Below are 18960 nucleotides of genomic sequence, written 5' to 3' on the forward strand. Positions count from 1 at the left end.
GAGAGCCACAAAATGAGAAATCATGTATAAACAAATCGGATCAGCAAAAGCTCGGTATAGAGAGGCGCCAGAGTAGAGTAAAACGTTTTAAAAACCGTTTAAAAGCAGAGGGGGATGTTAGGGTGGACTTACCTCCCTCTTACAAAAAAGAAAACTCACTCGAGTCTTGATAAAACAGAATTGACAAATAATTTATTCAACTCCACAAATGCAACGCGTTTCGCGGGCGTGACAGCGCTTCTTCAGGCAAAAAATGGGAGCACAACTCAGTGGGTCAAGCAGTAGGTTTGAGCGCCTCTGTGAACAGGTAAGTCCACCCTAACATCCCCCTCTGCTTTTAAACGGTTTTTAAAACGTTTTACTCTACTCTGGCGCCTCTGTATACCGAGCTTTTGCTGATCTTCTAGTCCACCCTGGGTGGAGGGGTGCATCCCCATCTACTATCTACAGAGAGCGACTTCTTAACCTGAGTGGGGTCAGGTCCTAATGCTCCCCACCTGCATGTAAAGTGGTTGCCTATGGGTAACCCGTGTTTGTGAGTATATACACATAAAATTGTATTGAACTCTTCATTTTACCTGACAATACTGCACCATATTGGGCTCTCGATACTCTTCTTGTTTTTAAGCAAACAAATCGGAATATGTTTAATCAAAACTACAGATGGCCGGCAAAATGCAGATTATTCTGTCTTATTATTCTGCATACAATTTGCATTACCTCTGCATGCATGATGCAGAGGTAATGCAAATTGTATGCAGACTGTGGCTTGGCCAATCAAATGCACTCCCTGCTGATTTTTTTCTTTTCAGCCCAGTTTCAAGTTGCAATTTGCATGCAAACTGGAATGATTAGTATTAGGACAGGTTTAGTATTAGGTACCGAATGAAAAAAGAAAAACAATACTGATTGATCTGTTTTCCGTTTAAATGGATCAGTTTGTTACATTGGGCGTCAGATTTTCATCCGGTATTCCATTATGTCTTTACATTGCCACCCGCCCGGTACACCTGTATACCGATCAGTAGTGTAGCAATAGGGGCTGCAAGCCTCGGGCTCTCCCCTCAGCGCTCCGCTCCAGCATCAATCAGTGGCAGCAGGCGGCGGGCAGGAACACATACCTTCATGCGTTCCACACGCCGGAGGTAGCGCTCTCTAAGTGTTTGGCACTACTTCCTGTTTAAACAGGAAGTAGCGTGAGACACTTAGAGATCGGACCTCCGCAGTGGATGGAGGTATGTGTTCCTTTCCTGCCTGCTGCCACTGATAATTGCAGGAGGGGAGCGCAGAGGGGAGAGCCTGAGGGGGGGGGGACTGTGCCCCCTCCTCGCTGATGTGTGGCCATGCGCTCCCCTCATGCTGGATCCCTTCTGCCCCCCAAAATGGCCCTGAGCAGGCCCGGTGAGGGGAGTATCCAAATTTTTGCAGAGGGGCCCGGTGATTTCTAACTACGCGCCTGACACCGAACTCAGAGCCCCCTTAAGAGTGTACGTATTAGCATGCCGCCGGGAAACTGGGCGCAGGGTGACCTGAATGACAGCTCACCATGCGGTCGTTCAAATTTCCAGCTCCAGTAATTACTATTTCAGCTCAGAGAGAGATGTAATTTACTGTCCGGCAATCGCTGACCACTGAACTAACCTTACACGCCCCCACGCTATAGCATAGCGGCGCCTAGTTTCGCTGCTCGGCGCTGAGCCAAAACTACCTACTTCACCATCAAAAGCATTAGGCTATGATTAGTTTGCAAAAGACCAATGGGAATCCTCCCTGAGCACTAGGGTAGATTTTCATTGGTCCACTACTCAATGAACCAATGAGAATCCTCCCTGGGGGAGGGACAAATCCCATTGTCCCATTGCAAACCAGTTGTAGCTTGATGCTTCTAATGGGATCTGTATACCAGGGTTACTAGCATGCAAACTTGTGTTCCACTTGAAAGAACGGACTGCACAGATCTGTTCCAAACTGACTGATGTGAGCAGATCCTATTGCTTTTCATAGAATCCATTCACATCCGTTCCATTCTGATAAGCAGAACGCTTTTATGTGCATTGTGAAAGGAGCCACTAACGATACAATTTGCTGAACGATCGTTTAGAAACGATTCTTCATATGAATGATCGGAAACGATCGCTTGTGACCACTAAAGGAAAAAAAAATCTCCTAACCAATCCGATCAGATTTACGAAATCGATCCAATTTTCAGATCGGATTGGTTAGGAGGTTTTTGTCTATTAATGGTCACAAGCAATCATTTCCGATCATTCATACGAAGAATTGTTTGTAATCGATTGTTCAGGAAATTGTATAGTTAGTGGCCACCTTTACAATGACCATTTCTAATTCAAACCATTTGTACAAAAATAAGTGTAGGGGCCGTTTGCACTTGAGTGATTAGCGGGTTATTCCCGCTAATCGCAGAAGCGCTAGTATATGGCAGTGATCTCACTGCCGCGATAGGCACCGATCGCGGGCAATTTGCGATTAGTGCCAATCGCTAAATGCGTTACATACAGCATTTTGCAGCGATTCTGGAGCGATCACGGTACAGTGCTTAATAAAGCACTGATCGCAAATCGCTCTGAATCGCGGAAGTGTGAGCAGTGATTTTACCAAGCTAATCGCGGCAAATTACCCACGTAAAAATGGTAGCGCTACCGTTTTGCGATTTATAGTGTGGATGGGCCCTTACTATATTGACTGTGATGTTTAGACCTGGCATTTTCTCATCGAGCCGGTCGCTGGTGGGGGGAAGGGGGAAATATGAGAAAAGATCCTGATGTGTGTAAACAGTAGTGTGAATCTATCCTTAAAGGATACCGCAACTGAAATGTGACATAATGAGATAGACATGTGTATGTACAGTGCCTACTACACAGATAACTATACTGTGTTCCTTTTTTTCTTTCTCTGCCTGAAAGAGTTAAATATCAGGTATGTAAGTGGCTGACTCAGTCCTGACTTAGACAGGAAGTGACTACAGTGTGACCCTCACTGATAAGAAATTCCCCTTTTTTATCTCTTTCTTGCTCTCAGAAGCCATTTTCTGCTAGAAAAGTGTTTCATAGTTGTAATTTCTTATCAGTGAGGGTCACACTGTAGTCACTTCCTGTCTGAGTCAGGACTGAGTCAGCCACTTGCATACCTTCTATTTAACTCTTTCAGGCAGAGAAAGAAAAAAAAGGAACACAGCATAGTTATCTGTGTGCTAGGCACTGTACATACACATGTCTATCTCATTATGTCACATTTCAGTTGGGGTATCCTTTAAGGTGCACACTAATGATACAATCTTAATTGTACACTTTTACCAAATCTGTGCAATAAAAGGGTACACAGAGTGGCTATACTTTGAGTGGATACTTTAGGTAGTCCCTCATTTTACACAGAAGTGGTGGTATTGTGCATTCAAGATTGTATCATTAGTGGGCACTTTAAAGGGGAACTGAAGTAAGAGGTACACGGAGGCTGCCATATTTATTTCCTTTTAATTAATACCAGTTTCCAGGCCCTCCTGCTGATCCTCTGCCTCTAATACTATTAGCCATAGCCCCTGAACAAGCATGCAGCAGATCAGGTGTTTCAGACTTTAAAATCAGATCTGACAAGACTAGCTTATCATCGAATCGGATGAAAATCTGTGCCACCAAGTGCATGCCCGATAGACAGTGCAACCAGTTTGGGGCCGTAATTGGTTGCATTCATCGGTCGGACATGCTGCAACATGTTGGATCGTCGTGGTCGGTCGGGTGCGCGCCAGTAACGACTAGCGATATCAGGATGAGCGATGAACACCACGAAACCCCCAATGCTGTCCCCCCTAATGGTCAATGTGTCCACCCAGTGCCCATTGCAGTGTACTTTACCCGTCCATGTCCGCCGCTGGCTCTGAGCTCCGCCCATACACACGCCCCACGCTACTCCAACAACCACGTCGGGCGCCTGTATGGATGGAGGAGCCCGGAGCCAGCAGCGGACAGGTAAAGTATAGTGCGCGGGGGGGGGGGAGGGGGACAATTGTTCATTATGGGAGAAAGTGTCAGGTCGGCGAGGCAGCCGATGTTGTGTCACAAGGCTGATTCCGGATCGATGTCAGCATGAAACAGATTAGGAATTGGTCTGCAGTGTATGGGCAGCCGACAGATCTCTCTCCAATCAAATTTGATCAGAGAGAGATCTGTCTCTTGGTCGATCTGCCCATACATCATCTGATGTATGGCACCTTAACTGTCTAATAAATGTATGTATTTACAGCCCCCATTCCAAGCACAAATGCACAACTCAGAGTGGCAGAGATTGATTGTATCTGTCTATAACCAGCTTGATTATTATGTCTAATAAATGGAAAAACACCTGGCCATGATGCCAGCCCCCAGTCACTTCCTGCAGTGCAGACCGTCTGGGATAGAGGCTGCAAACTTCTCAGAAGTCTGTCTGAGCCCCACCCCCTTGCAGCTCCAACATTGGGGATGATGCAATCCAAACACCATCAGCCACACCCACAGACTGAGCAATGCCTCCCTGTTCTCAGAGCCTCCTGGTCATGTGATCAAAATTTCAAGACTATTTTTTTTTCAGTTTTTAGCCTCATTTAATATAAAAAAGTGTAACATTTGAGCACACTGTTTTCTAAGCTATTAGATGATAGCTGCTTGTTTTAAATAAATATAGGTATATGTATGAATGTCAAGAGCTGCTTGAGATGTTATTACCCATACCAGTACTTTGGTAAACCGTTTCAGAAGTGAGGGGTTTGATGTAATAGTGATGAGAGCTCAGCACAGAACAGAAATGTTTGTAAAATCCCTTCTCCCTCTGGAATGAATGTGTGATTGCAGTAATCCCAGCATTGCATTGGGGTGCACAGCCAGGAGTTTGCACTTCCTTCATTGAGTAGATTTATGAGACTAGGGCCATATGCAGTTTACCTTTTACCATTTAGAAAAACTTTTCAGCACTTGGCAATTCAAAAAGTACCATTTCATCAATTCGGCGATTTCATCAAAACGCTCAAACGCTAGCGCTTTTGAAAGCGCTAGTGTAATAAAACCCTATGGGCCCGTTCTTACTTGGGCGATTTGCGCTAATTGCCGCAAATCGCCCAAAGGCCTCTTTCACAGTGGGACGTTTAAGTCGCACGTTATAAAAAATTATAACGCAGACTAACACACAGCAATACAAAGTCTGTGCGACATTCACAGTGCACACGCTGCGTTGTGTGTAACGTGTAGCATTATTTAGTAAGTGCTGCATGCTGTGCGTTTAGCGATACATTTGCTGCGTTATGTGTGTTGCACATGCTCAGTAATTTTTTTATTTTTTTTTTAAATGTAACGCATGCGCCGCTTTCATTCCATCAGTATGCGACGAAAACTGCGCACCAAAAGACACATAACGCAGTGCAAAATGCCGTCCAATTTCATAACCTACATGCGCTGCGTTAGGGCACCTTGTGCAACTTTAACGTTGCATCAAACGCAACGTCCCACTGTGAAAGAGGCCTAAATCGCGAAACGCAAACGCGTAGTCTGCACCATTTTTAGGTGATTTCCCGACGGTCGCGTTTCAGTGCTATAGAAGCGCTAAACGCAATCGCGGAGAAATCACTGCACTGACCAGTGATCTTTCTGCGTGAAATCGCGGAAAATCACTCCTGCAAAACGCCAGCAAAAATCGCCAGCGTTTTGCGCTTTTAAGTGTGAATGGGCCCTGAGGAGAAAACTCAAGAAAAAAAGTGAATTGCATATGGGCCAGAGAGAGAGAGGGGAATTCTGGGAAACAAGTTTCAGCAAGTTTCCTTAAGGTTCGTATACACGTCCGATAAAGATCGTTCGTTACGAACGATTCGTGACGTTTACACAATATTCAAATAAGACCGAAAAGATCGTTCGTAATGAACGATTGTGTACACACGTGAACGATATAAGTATAAAGTACTGAACGATGAACGATAAAAAAATGCGTGCGCAAACGGGAGTGACGTTATGACAGGCAATAAGAACATGCGTACTACTCCACAGATAATCATTATCGGACGATCTTTGTACACACTGCAACGAATGAACGATTATCTTTCGAAAAAAATCCACCGGGTTGGATCGATCGGATTGAACGATAACGGTCGTTATCGTCCCAAAAAAAACGATTGTTGGAAAATTTGGAACGCACGATTATCGGTCCGATTGTCGTTATCGTTCGTTTTCGAACGATCGTTATCGTACGTGTGTACTCAGCTTTAGAAAGGTCCATCTGTTGCAGGCTGGAGAGGAGTAGGGATGATCAATGATATGCAAATATTTCCGAGTTGATGGACATTTGTATGCAAATATATGCAGTTCGAAAATGGACCAATCGATTTAAACCCAGGTTTAAACTGATCGGTCCATTTTCAAGTTGCATATATTTGCATAAACTCTGAAGTATTTGCAGGTTTAAATTGATTGGTCCATTTTCAAGTTGCATATATTTGCATAAACTCTGAAGTATTTGCAAGTTTAAATTGATTGGTTCATTTTCAAGTTTCATATTTGCATAAACTCTGAAGTATTTGCAAGTTTAAATTGATTGGTCCATTTTCAAGCTGCATATATTTGCATCAACTCTGAAGTATTTGCATCTCTTTGATCATCCCTAGAGCTGAGCCCTCCAGACAGGACAGTGGGTGAGTACTTATGAGTAGGGATGATCACAGATATGCAAATTGTTCTGAGTTGATGCAAATGTATGCAGCTTAAAAATGGACCAATCAATTTAAACCTGGGTTTAAATTTATTGGTCCATTTTCAAACTGCATATATTTGCATAAAAATGTGCATAATTTTGGAACAATTTTTATCTCCTTGATCACCCCTACTTATGAGCCAAAGCTCAGTAGCTCCATTCAGAGACTGGTTTTGTGAAGCCCCTCCTCTTTCCCAGCCTGAGGCAGATGCACAGGCTGGCTACACACACACACAGGTGGAGATACACTCCCTTTCTGTTGATATAATCATGTGAATAAATTGCAGCAGAACTGTGATCATATGAACATGTCAGCAATTAATCACTTATAAGTATGTGGCTGCTTTAAGATAATTTGTGTGCTGTAATCAATGCTAGATTTATATGTTTCCTGTACTATAGGCCTACTTAACTGTGACTTCCTTTCCATGTGCAGCCCCCTTCTGTATATAGTAACCAGCCCTTCTGTGTGCAGCAGCCCCCTTCTGTATATAGTAACCAGCCCTTTCATGTGCAGATCCCTTCTGTATAATATGAAGCAACCAGCCCTCTCTTGTGCAGCCCACTTCTGTGTATAGCAACTAGTCCTTCCTTGTGCAGCAGCCCCCTTCCGTGTATACTAAAGTGACCAGCCCTTCCATATGCAGCCCTCGTCTGTATACAGCAACCAGCTCTTCCATGTGCAGCAGTCCCTTCCCTTGTGCAGCCCCCTTCTGTACTGAAGCAACCAGCCCTTCCATGTGCAGCAGACCACCCTCCCATGTGGAGCGGTTTCTTCTCCCACTCCATATGCAGTCCCCTTCTGTATACAGCCACAAGCCCTTCCATGTGCAGCAGCCCTTTCCCAGTCTATATACTGCCCCCTCTTCAATGTGTCTCATCCATGCATTTCAGCCCCCTCCCATTTCATGTGCAGCCCCCCTCTTTCATGTATTACATTCATGTACAGCAGCTTCCTTCCATTCCAAGTGTAACATCCATGTACAGCAGCCCCCCACCCATTTCATAAGCAGCCCCCGCTTCCATGTAGGAAATCCATGTATAGCAGCCCCCACCCATTTCATAAGCAGACCCCTCTTCCATGTATGAAATCCATGTATAGCAGCCCCTCTCTCATTCCAAGCGTAACATCCACGTACAGCAGCTCCCCACCCATTCCACAAGCAGCCCCCTCTTTCATGTGTAACATCCATGTACATCAGCTAAGTATATATCATTCTTATGTGCAGACTAATCCCATTCCATGTGTATCATCCATGCACAACAACCCCCTCCCATTCCATGTACAGCATCCCCTTTTCCATGTTCTACATCCATGTACAGCAGCCCCCCACCCATTCCACAAGCAGCCCCCTCTTCCATGTGTAACATCCATGTACATCAGCTAAGTATATATCATTCTTATGTGCAGACCCCTCTCATTCCATGTGTATCATCCATGCACAGCAACTCCCTCCCATTCCATGTACAGCATCCCCTTTTCCATGTTCTACATCCATGTACAGCAGCCTTCCTCCAATTCCATGTGCAGCCCCTTCTCTTTCTATAGTTCTCCTGACAGCAGCCCCCCTCTTCCGTGTGCTGCCCCCAGTTTGTAGCCTCCCGGTTTAAGATTCCCCTCCATATAAAGGTGTTAATTTTACCTGTCTGTTAAAGTGAAACTCCGGAAAGTTTCAGAAATCTTTTCCCGGCTGTTAATTGAAATAGAAAAATACTTTCACCACATGACAGAATGTCTCATAGAGCTGTGATGTCCATTTTGTAGCCATTTTCCATAAATTAGGAGTTTCATTTTAATAGCAGGGAGTCCAGTTCTCACAAAAAAAACGATTGGTTGCCAGATCTCTTCATGTAAATGAATACATATTGCAGAGAAGCCGCCGCAGAGAAGCATCAGATCTTTTACATAGAGGGCAGAAGTAATGGCGGCCGGCGGAGGATGACTGACGGCAAACGAACGCTTTGCTACCATCTAACATTCTCTCTGTTTCCTTGTAGAGAATCCCAATATTCCGAGGGGAACAGAAGACTCAAATGGTGAGTTACTGAACGTGTGAAGCAGAGGGGGGGATCCGCAAGACGGTGGAGATCGCAGCCGACGCGTTTCATCTGCTGCTGGGAGAGGCCTAGAAATAAATTAATGACGGTCTCTATTAGCAACAGAATGTAGATCAGAGCTCTGCTGGAGACAAATCGTCCTGAAGGGAACATGGAAATGAGAGAGCGATGAAATAACAGCCCGCCGCCGGTCTCTGATCCTTGCTGTACGCGTCTCGGAATGCCGTGTGGGGAACGCCGGCAGTAACCACGGGTAACGGGATCCACACTGGGAACACATTCCAAACAGTCCTTTACTCAAACCCTGTGACATGTAGACAGAGGATTGCAGCTGTCAATTACAGCAGTTAAAGGACACCTGATTCGCATTCAGGGCCGGATTTACCATAAGGCACTGTACTGTAGGCATGTGCCTACAGGCGCCTGATGATGGAAAGGCAGCTCACTCCCCTTCCCTAGTGCCTCCCGCCTTCCTTATGCAGTCTCAAGCTGATAGTAAATGAAGTTACTCACCTGGCTCTCGGCATTCCACTGATGTGATCTCCGTTCAGTCAGGGGCACCTCTAGCTACTTAAAACTGAGGGAGGGTACCTCTGGCTACCTAATACTTGGGACACCTGTAGCTGCCTATGACTGTTAAAATAAATAAGTAAGTAAGTAAGGGAGAAGTGACAGCTGGGCCAGGCAGCACACTTGTGGTGCTGTTCAGCGGGGGTTGTAGGGTCATGTAGGGTGAAGTCTAGGGTGCCAGGACATCTGTGCCTATTGGCTCCTGTGATGTAAATCCGGGTCTGTACACACTTGCAATTATAATTGGCCAATCACTGACCAATTGTATCACCTCCGTGTAGTATGAGGGTAAACAGAAATGGAATACTATGAGCAAGGTAAACCCTCATACTACATGGAGGTGGTAAAATTGGTCAGTGATTGGTCACATGCAATTTTTGATTGGCCAATGATTGGATTTTTATTGATGTCTGTGTCCTTATTCAGGGAAAATCTGAATGAGAACAGAGACAACCACTTTTTTGGCAGAGTGTTGAAGATGTACAGTTCATCAAGGGGCCAGTTCTCAGAATTTGCGCCTCTTTTGTCGAAATCACTTTTTTTCTGCATTCTCATGCCTTTTTGCCGTTCTACTGCATTTTAAAACTGCACAACAGGTCAGCTTTTTTTCGTGATTTGTGTTTCAGTGCAAGGCAATGGCAATGCAGGAAAAAAAAATACATAAAAAGTACATTCAGTCAGGGGTCTAGTCCTGGGAAAAGAAGTAAGTGGACTCACTTGGAAAACCCGTGCGCGGCGCGAGGCGCGGCTTGCCAAAAAATTGGCGTGGTCAAGCATACCATGGGTGGGGCCAAATATACATGACCTTAGCAGTGATGTAAAAGGTCTGCCGAGGAAGTTTCTCCAAAATACAGATAATATGGAAGTGGTTCCCCCAAAATAGACAATGTGGCAGCAGCAGTTCCCCCAACATACGCATAATTTGGAAGCAGTTCCCCAAAATACGCAAAACCTGGCAGCGGAACACCCAAAATACACGTAACACCCAAAATACATATAATCTGGCAGCAGTGGTCCCCCAAACATACACAATATGGCAGCAGTTCCCCAAAATACACGTAATCTGGCAGCAGCTGTTCCCCTGACATACACATAATCTGGCAGCTGTTACCCAAAATACATAACAGCGGTTCCACAAAATGCAGCAGTTCCCCCAAAATAGGTACCCCCAGCATAGGTAGCCAGGTCTATAGGTGTCCCCAGTATAAGTAGCCATGAGTATAGTAGTCCCCAGTATATGTAGCCAGAGGTATATATCCCTAGTATATGTAGCCAGGGGTATATGTGCCCAGTATATGTAGTCAGGGGTATATGTGCCCAGTATATATAGCCAGTGGAATATGTGCCCAGTATATATAGCCAGGGTATATGTGCCCAGTATATATAGCCAGTGGGATATGTGCCCAGTATATATAGGCAGAGGTATATGTGCCCAGTATATATAGGCAGAGGTATATGTGCCCAGTATATATAGGCAGAGGTATATGTGCCCAGTATATGTAGCCAGTGGGATATGTGCCCAGTATATATAGCCAGTGGCATATGTGCCCAGTATATATAGCCAGTGGGATATGTGCCCAGTATATATAGCCAGTGGGATATGTGCCCAGTATATATAGCCAGTGGGATATGTGCCCAGTATATATAGCCAGTGGGATATGTGCCCAGTATATATAGGCAGGGGTATATGTAGCCAGGGGTATATGTGCCCAGTATATATAGCCAGTGGGATATGTGCCCAGTATATATAGCCAGTGGGATATGTGCCCAGTATATATATAGGCAGAGGTATATGTGCCAGTATATGTAGCCAGTGGGATATGTCCCCAGTATATGTAGGCAGGGGTATATGTCCCCAGCTAGCCAGGTGTGCCCCCAGCAGGAGGGGAGCAGCGCAGAGAATGCGAGCTATGGGGACAGCGGGGAAGGGCAGACGTCTCCCCTCCCCCCCCCCCCCCCCCCGTCCCCCGTCCCTTACCTTCGTGCTCCCCTTCCTGCCTCTCCCCTCCGGTGTTTTGAAGTGTCGGGCCGGCAGCAAAAGTGGGCGGAGACTTACCGCGTTCCAGTCGCAAGGGACGCTCCGCTCTGTGTGTGCGCGACTAGTCTGGTCTTCTAGCCGCACACAGAGCGGAGCGTCCCTTGCGGCTGGAAGAAGGCGGTAAGTCTCCACCCACTTTCGCCACCGGCCCGACACTTGAAAACACCGGAGGGGAGAGGCAGGAAGGGGAGCACGAAGGTGAGGGAAGGAGGGGGAGACGTCCGCCCATCCCCGCTGTCCCCATAGCACGCCTTCTCTGCGCTGCTCCCCTCTACACAAGCCAGGGTGGACGGCGTTCACTCTCTGGAAAAAGTAAGTGGACGCCGTCCACCCACGTCCACGCAGGACTCGACCCCTGCATTCAGTACTATGCATGGAAAATTGCAAACCAAAATATCCTGTACGAATGTGTAGAAAAATCTCAGAAAACGTGCCTGTCCAGAAAATGTTTGTTTATTGCAAACGTAAATTTGTGCATGCAGGAAATCTCATGCAGAATTTGCACTGCTTGTGTAAAGGGCCTCTAAAGTTGTATCACTAATGCGGATGTATAGTATTGATGTTGCCCTTTTTTCGTTATGCTTTGCTTGTCAAATATTTATTTGGCAGCTGCTGTCTCCATCCACATCCGGATGTTCCTTTTCCTGATTTAAAAATAAATGGCTTTCCTCTCACCTTCCCGGCATTCACAGGAGAAACTCGCCTGCTGAACACCCCAGAGAAAGTGTCCCTCTGACTGATGTGTCCCCCGGGAACTGCTTTCATGCTTGCAGAGTTCCTAGGAGTTCAGAGCTGGGGAGAATCAATAATACAATATATCTCTATTATTGATCAGACTGGACTTATAAATGTCTGAGTGCTGCAGATAAGGGGACACACTCTTAACATGTGCTATAATTCTGTTTTCTTTCTTAGGTGCCTCGATGGGGGGCTGCACATGGAATGGGAGGGGGCTGCTGTACATGGATGTTACATATGAAAGAAAGGGGTACACGTGAAATAGGAGGCGGCTGCTATACATGGACGTTACACATAAAAGAGGAAGATGCACAGGGAGAGGGCTGCTGTACATGGATGCTACACATGGAAAATAAGGCTGCACATGGAATGAGAGGGGGCGCTGCACATGGATGTTATATATGAGAGGGCTGCACATGGAATGGGAGGGTGCTGCTATACATGGATGTTACACACAAAAGAGGAGGCTGCTGTACATGGATGTTATATATGGAAGAGAGGGCTGCACATGGAATGGGAGGGGGCTGCTGTACATAAATGTTTCACATGGAAGGGGGGCTTCACATGGAATAGGAGGGAGCTGCTGTACATGGATGATACACATGAAAGAGGGGGCTGCACATGGAATGGGAGGGTGCTGCTGTACATGGATGATACACATGAAAGAGGGGGCTGTGCATGGAATGGTAGGAGGGCTGCTGTACATGGATGATACATATGGAAGAGGGGCTGCACATGGAATGAGAAGGGGCTGCTGTACATGGATGTTACACATGGAAGAGGGGCTGCACAGGGATGGGATGGCTGCACATGGATGTTACACATGGAAGAGGGGGCTGCGCATGGAATGAGAAGGGGCTGCTGTACGTGAATGTTACACATGGAAGAGGGGGCTGCACATGGAATGAGAAGAGGCTGCTGTACATGGATGTTACACATGGAAGAGGGGGCTGGACAGAAAGAATAGACAGAATCGGCACTAGTTGCTGATGGCAAACAGGTGGGGGTTGGTGGTTAGTATGATGTGCCTCCGGACAATAGGAAGCAAGCGTGTTTGCTTGCGAAACGGCTGTCAGATCAGCCCTCTACACCTGTTTCTTTTAATTTGTGGGGATGAAATAAAGCGTGGTGATTGCAACTGATGGTGCCCGGATTCTTTTTGCTTTTCCTGGTGGTAGGAAGAGGGGGCTGCACATGGAATGAGAAGGGGCTGCAGTACATGGATGATACACATGGAGGAGGGGCTGCACATGGAATGAGAAGGGGCTGCAGTACATGGATGATACACATGGAGGAGGGGCTGCACATGGAATGAGAATGGGCTGCAGTACATGGATGATACACATGAAAGAGGAGACTGCACATGGAATGAAAAGGGGCTGCTGTACATGGATGTTACACAGGGAGGAGGGGGCTGCACATGGAGTGAGAAGGGGCTGCTGTACATGGATGTTACACATGGAAGAGGGGGCTGCACATGGAATGAGAAGGGGATGCACATGGATGTTACACATGGAAGAGGGGGCTGCACATGGAATGAGAAGGGGCTGCTGTACATGGATGTTACACATGGAAGAGGGGGCTGCACATGGAATGAGAAGGGGATGCACATGGATGTTACACATGGAAGAGGGGGCTGCACATGGAATGAGAATGGGCTGCTATACATGGATGTTACATATAGAACAGGCTGCACATGGAATGTACACAGCAGCACAGCTGTGCGCCGGTGATTGGAGGGTGGTGAACAGACATATTTACAGCTCTTCTCGCTTTGCGGAGGATGGCGATTTCTTTTTTGGGAACGGCTCTTGTGAAATACTTTCTGGAAAAATTACACCAATTATAATATTCATCACAGTGAGATAATTTGTGAGGATTTTGCGGCATCAATTATATGCTGGGGCTGGTCGCACGCGGAATGAAAGAGCTTCAATTTCCAGAAATGTAAGGAGACCGCAGGGTGGGCTCAGCCCAAGCAGCTGCTGGGGGGACTGAGGCATTCAGAGCTGGGAACTGAGAGAGGAGTTCTTCGCACCTGTGTATCTGACTGATAGAAGCATTTACAGTAGAGGGGGAGATATTGATGATGAGTGTAGTAGGTGCGCAGTGCTCAGTTTTTTTGGCCAGTGGTATACTAATAATTTAGGGTTGATGTAAAATGTATGATACGCTAAAACATTAGAGTTGTTGTTAAATGTACGGTAATTGTATTCTAATGTAATTTATTTATTCTATTTATATTACGCAGCGCTGTACATTAGTTAATGTTACAGACAATATTTAGGGGTGACATCCAGCAATAAGACAATACAGGAATACATGCAAACCAGATCACACAGCACAGTAGGAGTACAAGGTAATGCTTAGTCACTGGATGAGAGCATGGAGATTAGGCAAGTTAGGTTTACTCAGATCCATAGGAGGGATGGGTGTACGGTAATGGAGGTGTATGAACAGGTAGGAGACGAGGAGGACCCTGCCCAAAGGCTTACAAGCTAGAGGGAGAGGTAGGGACATGAAAGGTAGGGGACCAGAGATCAGCTGCGGGTTAAGAGCGCCAGTGGGGGAGGGGGGGTAACCCAGAGTGAAAAGATGAGTTTTAAAGAGAGTCTGAAGCGAGAATAAATCTCACTTCAGACCTCATAGATAGCAGGGGCATGTGTGCCCCTGCTAAACCGCCGCTATCCAGCGGCTTAACGGGGGTCCCTGATCGCACAAATCCCCTCGATATAGCCGGGGAGTGCTTCCTGGTTGGGGCAGGGCTAACCGCCGCAGCCCTGCCCCACGCGCGTCTGTCAGCGCGTATCTCCGCCTCTCCCCTGCCCCTCTCAGACTTCCTTCACTGAGAGGGGCGGGGGAGAGGCGGCGATGCGCCGCTGATAGACGCGACTGGAGGCAGGGCTGCGGCGGTTAGCCCTGCCTCCAGGAGCGACCAAATGTACGACCAAGTCGTGCGGGGGAGGGGATTTGGGGGTGAAGGGACCCCCGTTTAGCGCCGCGATAGCGGCGGTTTAGCAGGGGCACACATGCCCCTGCTAACTTTGAGCTCTGAAGCGAGATTTATTCTCGCTTCAGAGTCTCTTTAAGGGCCTTGTTGAAGATGTTGCAGGAGGGGGAAACCCTAATGGGGGGGAGGTAGCGAGTTCTATAGTGTTGGAGCAGCTCTTGAGAAGTCCTGGAGGCGGTCAGGTATAGTTCATTGGAGGAACGGAGTGAGCGGCTAGGTGTGTACCTCTGAGTAAGATTGGAAATGTAGGTTGGGCAGGTTTTGTGGACAGATTTGTAGGCCAGACACAGTACGTACGATAATTGCATGCTAAACTTAGAATTGGACTCCTCAAAATCATCAGCTACTACACGTTTGATTTGCATCCCAGGAGATAATTTTTTATCTACAAAAGAAAAGAACAGCTCAAAAATCACTAAAAATTATAATAAGATAAATTGTGTGTGCATGGAACAAACTACTGTGACTGATGCATTATGGGTAAATCATAGATAATGATACAAAGTGGGGCGGAGCTGGAACCTGCTGGCTGCAGCCATGTTCTCCCCGCCCACCTCCTCCTCTGTGAGTCGGTCAGACGTGACACTGTGCTGACCTCTGACCCCTCTTTTCTTCTTCTTCTTCTTGCAGGTTCTGCCCCTGTGTACAGCAGCCACTGCAGACTCACACTGGTGCTTATACTACTGACAGTGACCCTGGAACTCACGTGAGATTAGGACGCCTGCCCAGACCCCCCTCAGAAGGATTCCACACAAAGCATCAATCACACAGTTTTTATTTTCTATACTAGCTCCAGTCTTGTTATCGGTTGGTTTCTGTCTGTGTTTTAGCCTCCTCGAGCTGATAAATTAAAAAGAAAATCTCTCCTAACTGACTCCATTATTTCAGTACTGGCTGCTTGGGGTGGATGTGGTGGCATGGGTGGGTGTGGCCGGAGATTACCGGTTGGATGGAGTGGGTGTGGCCCAAGTAGTGGCTGGATGGGGTGGTTGTAGCCCCAGTGCTGGCTAGATGGGGTGGGTGTGGCCCAAAACCAAATGGGGTGGGTGTGGCCCATCTCTGTGTATTAAAAAAAAAATAAAAAAAGCAATTACACATGGTCAATCAGATGCTAATAATTATTATTGCTGTCAGCGTCTCTGTTGGAAGAGATTGCCTCACTTCCTGTTCCTGGCGGCACAACAGGAAATTATCCCCACCGAGATGTGGATTGTTTTCTCCAGAATTGCCCTTTACAGTGGTCTGAAAGCCAACATTCTAAAAGATTCCTCAAAGCTTGAAAGCTACTATCCCAGAAAAAAAATTCTAGCAGAACATCACTGAAATGTTTAAACAAAGTACTTTCTCCTGCTATCCAGCTTCAAATCTACATCCAAACTGGATATAACAGTATCTTTTTTACTTGTTAAACACAAATGTATGAACACTGGAATGTAAACAAACACTCTCTGAGGCCTTGTTGCGTTCGGCTTTCATGTCCGTCCGCGGTAGGCTTTTATTACGCATTGTTTTAAAGCATTTTCTGGTGATTATCTGCGCGTTCACTCGTTTTGTGGGCGTTTTTGTAAACGCTTTTTCAGAGTGCTTCCGCCTTTTGATCCAGAAAAAAATCTGAAAACAATAAATACGATGTATTTTTTATTTTTATTTTTTTTTAAACGTTCACACAATCGCTTGCCAAAGTGATTTTTTGAGCATTTTGCGTTTTTTCCTATACCTTCCATTGAGGCAATTCGCTTCAAAAATGGCCCAAGCACCGCTTTTCAAAGCGGATCGCAAACGAACTGTTCTGATATGAACTCTCTCATAGAGAATCATTGCACAAGCGATTTCAGGGCGATTTTGAAAATCGCCCGCGCTTAAAATTTTACAAAAACACCTATAATGTGAACAAGACCTGAGGGCTTTTTCACACTGCAGGCATTTTTGGCTTTTTTCCGCCCGCATTCGGTTTTTCAAAATGCCCCCGACCGTGTGGCCATTGAATGTCTATGAGAAGGTGCATATCAGCGTGGGTCATGCGCGGTGCAGCTAGGAAAGCGGTGCGTGTTCCATTTTTGGGGCGATTCCGCCTCAATGGAAAGTAGAGGAAAATCCGCGAACGCGTACAAAAACGTGCATTAAGGTGATTGCGCTTGTGTTGTTAAGAATAAATACATTTTATTTATTTTTTTCACAAAATTTTTTTATTGTTTTCAATATAAAAGTAAACAGATCCATATAAACATATCTGAAAAATACAACTGCATTGAAATGTGCACAACATAAGGTACATTCTATTCTGCAACCGCAGATCTTTGTCATAAAATTATCATAGGTGTCAGTGGCACAAGGCATCACTCACTAACACCTTAAGACAGTCGACAGATAGTTAGGCATCCAACAATATGACAGTGGCCGCCATTCAGCCTTGGCGGTCTGGTAGCACTCGACTAAGGGTACCCTATTTTGGGTAAACAGCCTGGGGGTTGTTTGGACTGTTAGCTTGGACTGAAAGGAATTAGTCCCAGACTCTATTGGTCTCCTAGCTGCAGGGCTTCAGGAACTGTTGGGTAAATGGGATAGAACCATTTATAGAAAGAAGAGAGTAAGAGAAAGGAATTGGAAAGAAGGGGATTAGGGAAGGGGGAACCGTTCGCCGCTCCGTCACCACCCCATCTGCCCTTTCCCTACAATATGAGAGCGGGGGTCAAACGTTAGTGAGGGAGGCTGGGAGCCAGTGTGAGTATTGGGAAAAGTATGGCTTCCATACCTTTTCAAATTGCCGGAGCGAATCATCTAGAATAGCTTTTATCTTCTCGAAACAGAGCGCGTGACTAAGTTTAGTTTTGAATGAGCTAAAGGGAAGCGCGGGGGTCCTCCAGGAGCCCGCTATCACTCTTTTTGCGGCGAGGCAAATATGCATTAGTAATTTATGTTGAAATTTTGTGAGATCAGGAGGCCTAATACCTAGGAGGGCTACCTCTGGTTGCTTCGGAACCTGCGCTCGGATGGTAGTGTAGATCACTTGATAAACTCTGATCCAGAGAAATACATTTTATTTATACTTTTCCCGGGTCAAACAGTTCACTTCCTGACTTGGGTCAGGAAGTGAGCTACAAAACCGCTCGGAAAAAAAAAATGCTTAGAAAACCACTAAGCACAAAAAGGAATCGCCCACCCAAGCGCCGGGAATCGGGGAAAAAAAGACTCCTCAAAAACAGCCCGACACTGGCATGCGAGCCGAACACAATGTGAACAAGGCCTGAGAAACTGTCTCTGCTTCCGGCACACACAGAGTTCAGAATAGCTCATTAGAAGATTTTAATATATAATAAAAAGCAGTTATAATAGAAAAGAATAGAATGCAATGGTAGCTTTCAGGGCAAGAAAAGCTACACTTTGGAAACTTGTAATTTGTAAACAGACAATATTACAAAAGCAAATCTGTGCACAAAAGCAAATATGATAACTGTATGAATAATAAAAAGTAGTAAAACACATTTTTATTGAATGTTATGTCAGAGTTTCAGACCACTTTAAGGCTCCATTCACACATGTGATCGCACTGATTGTGATTTAGCAGCGATTGTTCAGCATTTGTGCTTTGCGTTCTTGTTTGGGGATCGAGAATTGCAACGCAATAGCTCCAAAAAATTCTACATGCAGCAGCGAAAATTGCAAGCGCTGCAGTGAGACTGGTCCAAAAGTGCCATAGTGTGAATAGGCCCTAAAGAACAACTGAAGTGAGAGGAATATAGAGACTGACTCAGATTTGGTTCAGATAAATATGGCAAATTATTTAAAATAAACACATGATGTATCTGCAAATAAATACTTACCT

The 18960-nt window shown here is 45.9% G+C and overlaps 1 protein-coding gene across 2 annotated transcripts in view; it reads left to right on the forward strand.

Annotated features, from left to right (window-relative positions):
- Positions 1-16007, forward strand: part of IGSF21 (immunoglobin superfamily member 21) — an 826399-nt gene extending 810392 nt beyond the window's left edge. Inside the window, exons 9-10 of one of the 2 annotated variants that reach the window (XM_068241708.1) lie at positions 8722-8760; positions 15768-16007. In XM_068241708.1, coding sequence (XP_068097809.1) covers positions 8722-8760; positions 15768-15847 — 119 coding nt within the window. In that variant the 3' untranslated portion in view covers positions 15848-16007. The remainder of the gene's footprint in view (positions 1-8721; positions 8761-15767) is intronic. The other variant, XM_068241709.1, reaches the window with a different exon arrangement.
- The last annotated feature ends 2953 nt before the right edge of the window (positions 16008-18960 follow it).

Source organism: Hyperolius riggenbachi, chromosome 6, assembly GCF_040937935.1.
Source record: "Hyperolius riggenbachi isolate aHypRig1 chromosome 6, aHypRig1.pri, whole genome shotgun sequence".
Taxonomy (NCBI): Eukaryota; Metazoa; Chordata; class Amphibia; order Anura; family Hyperoliidae; genus Hyperolius; species Hyperolius riggenbachi.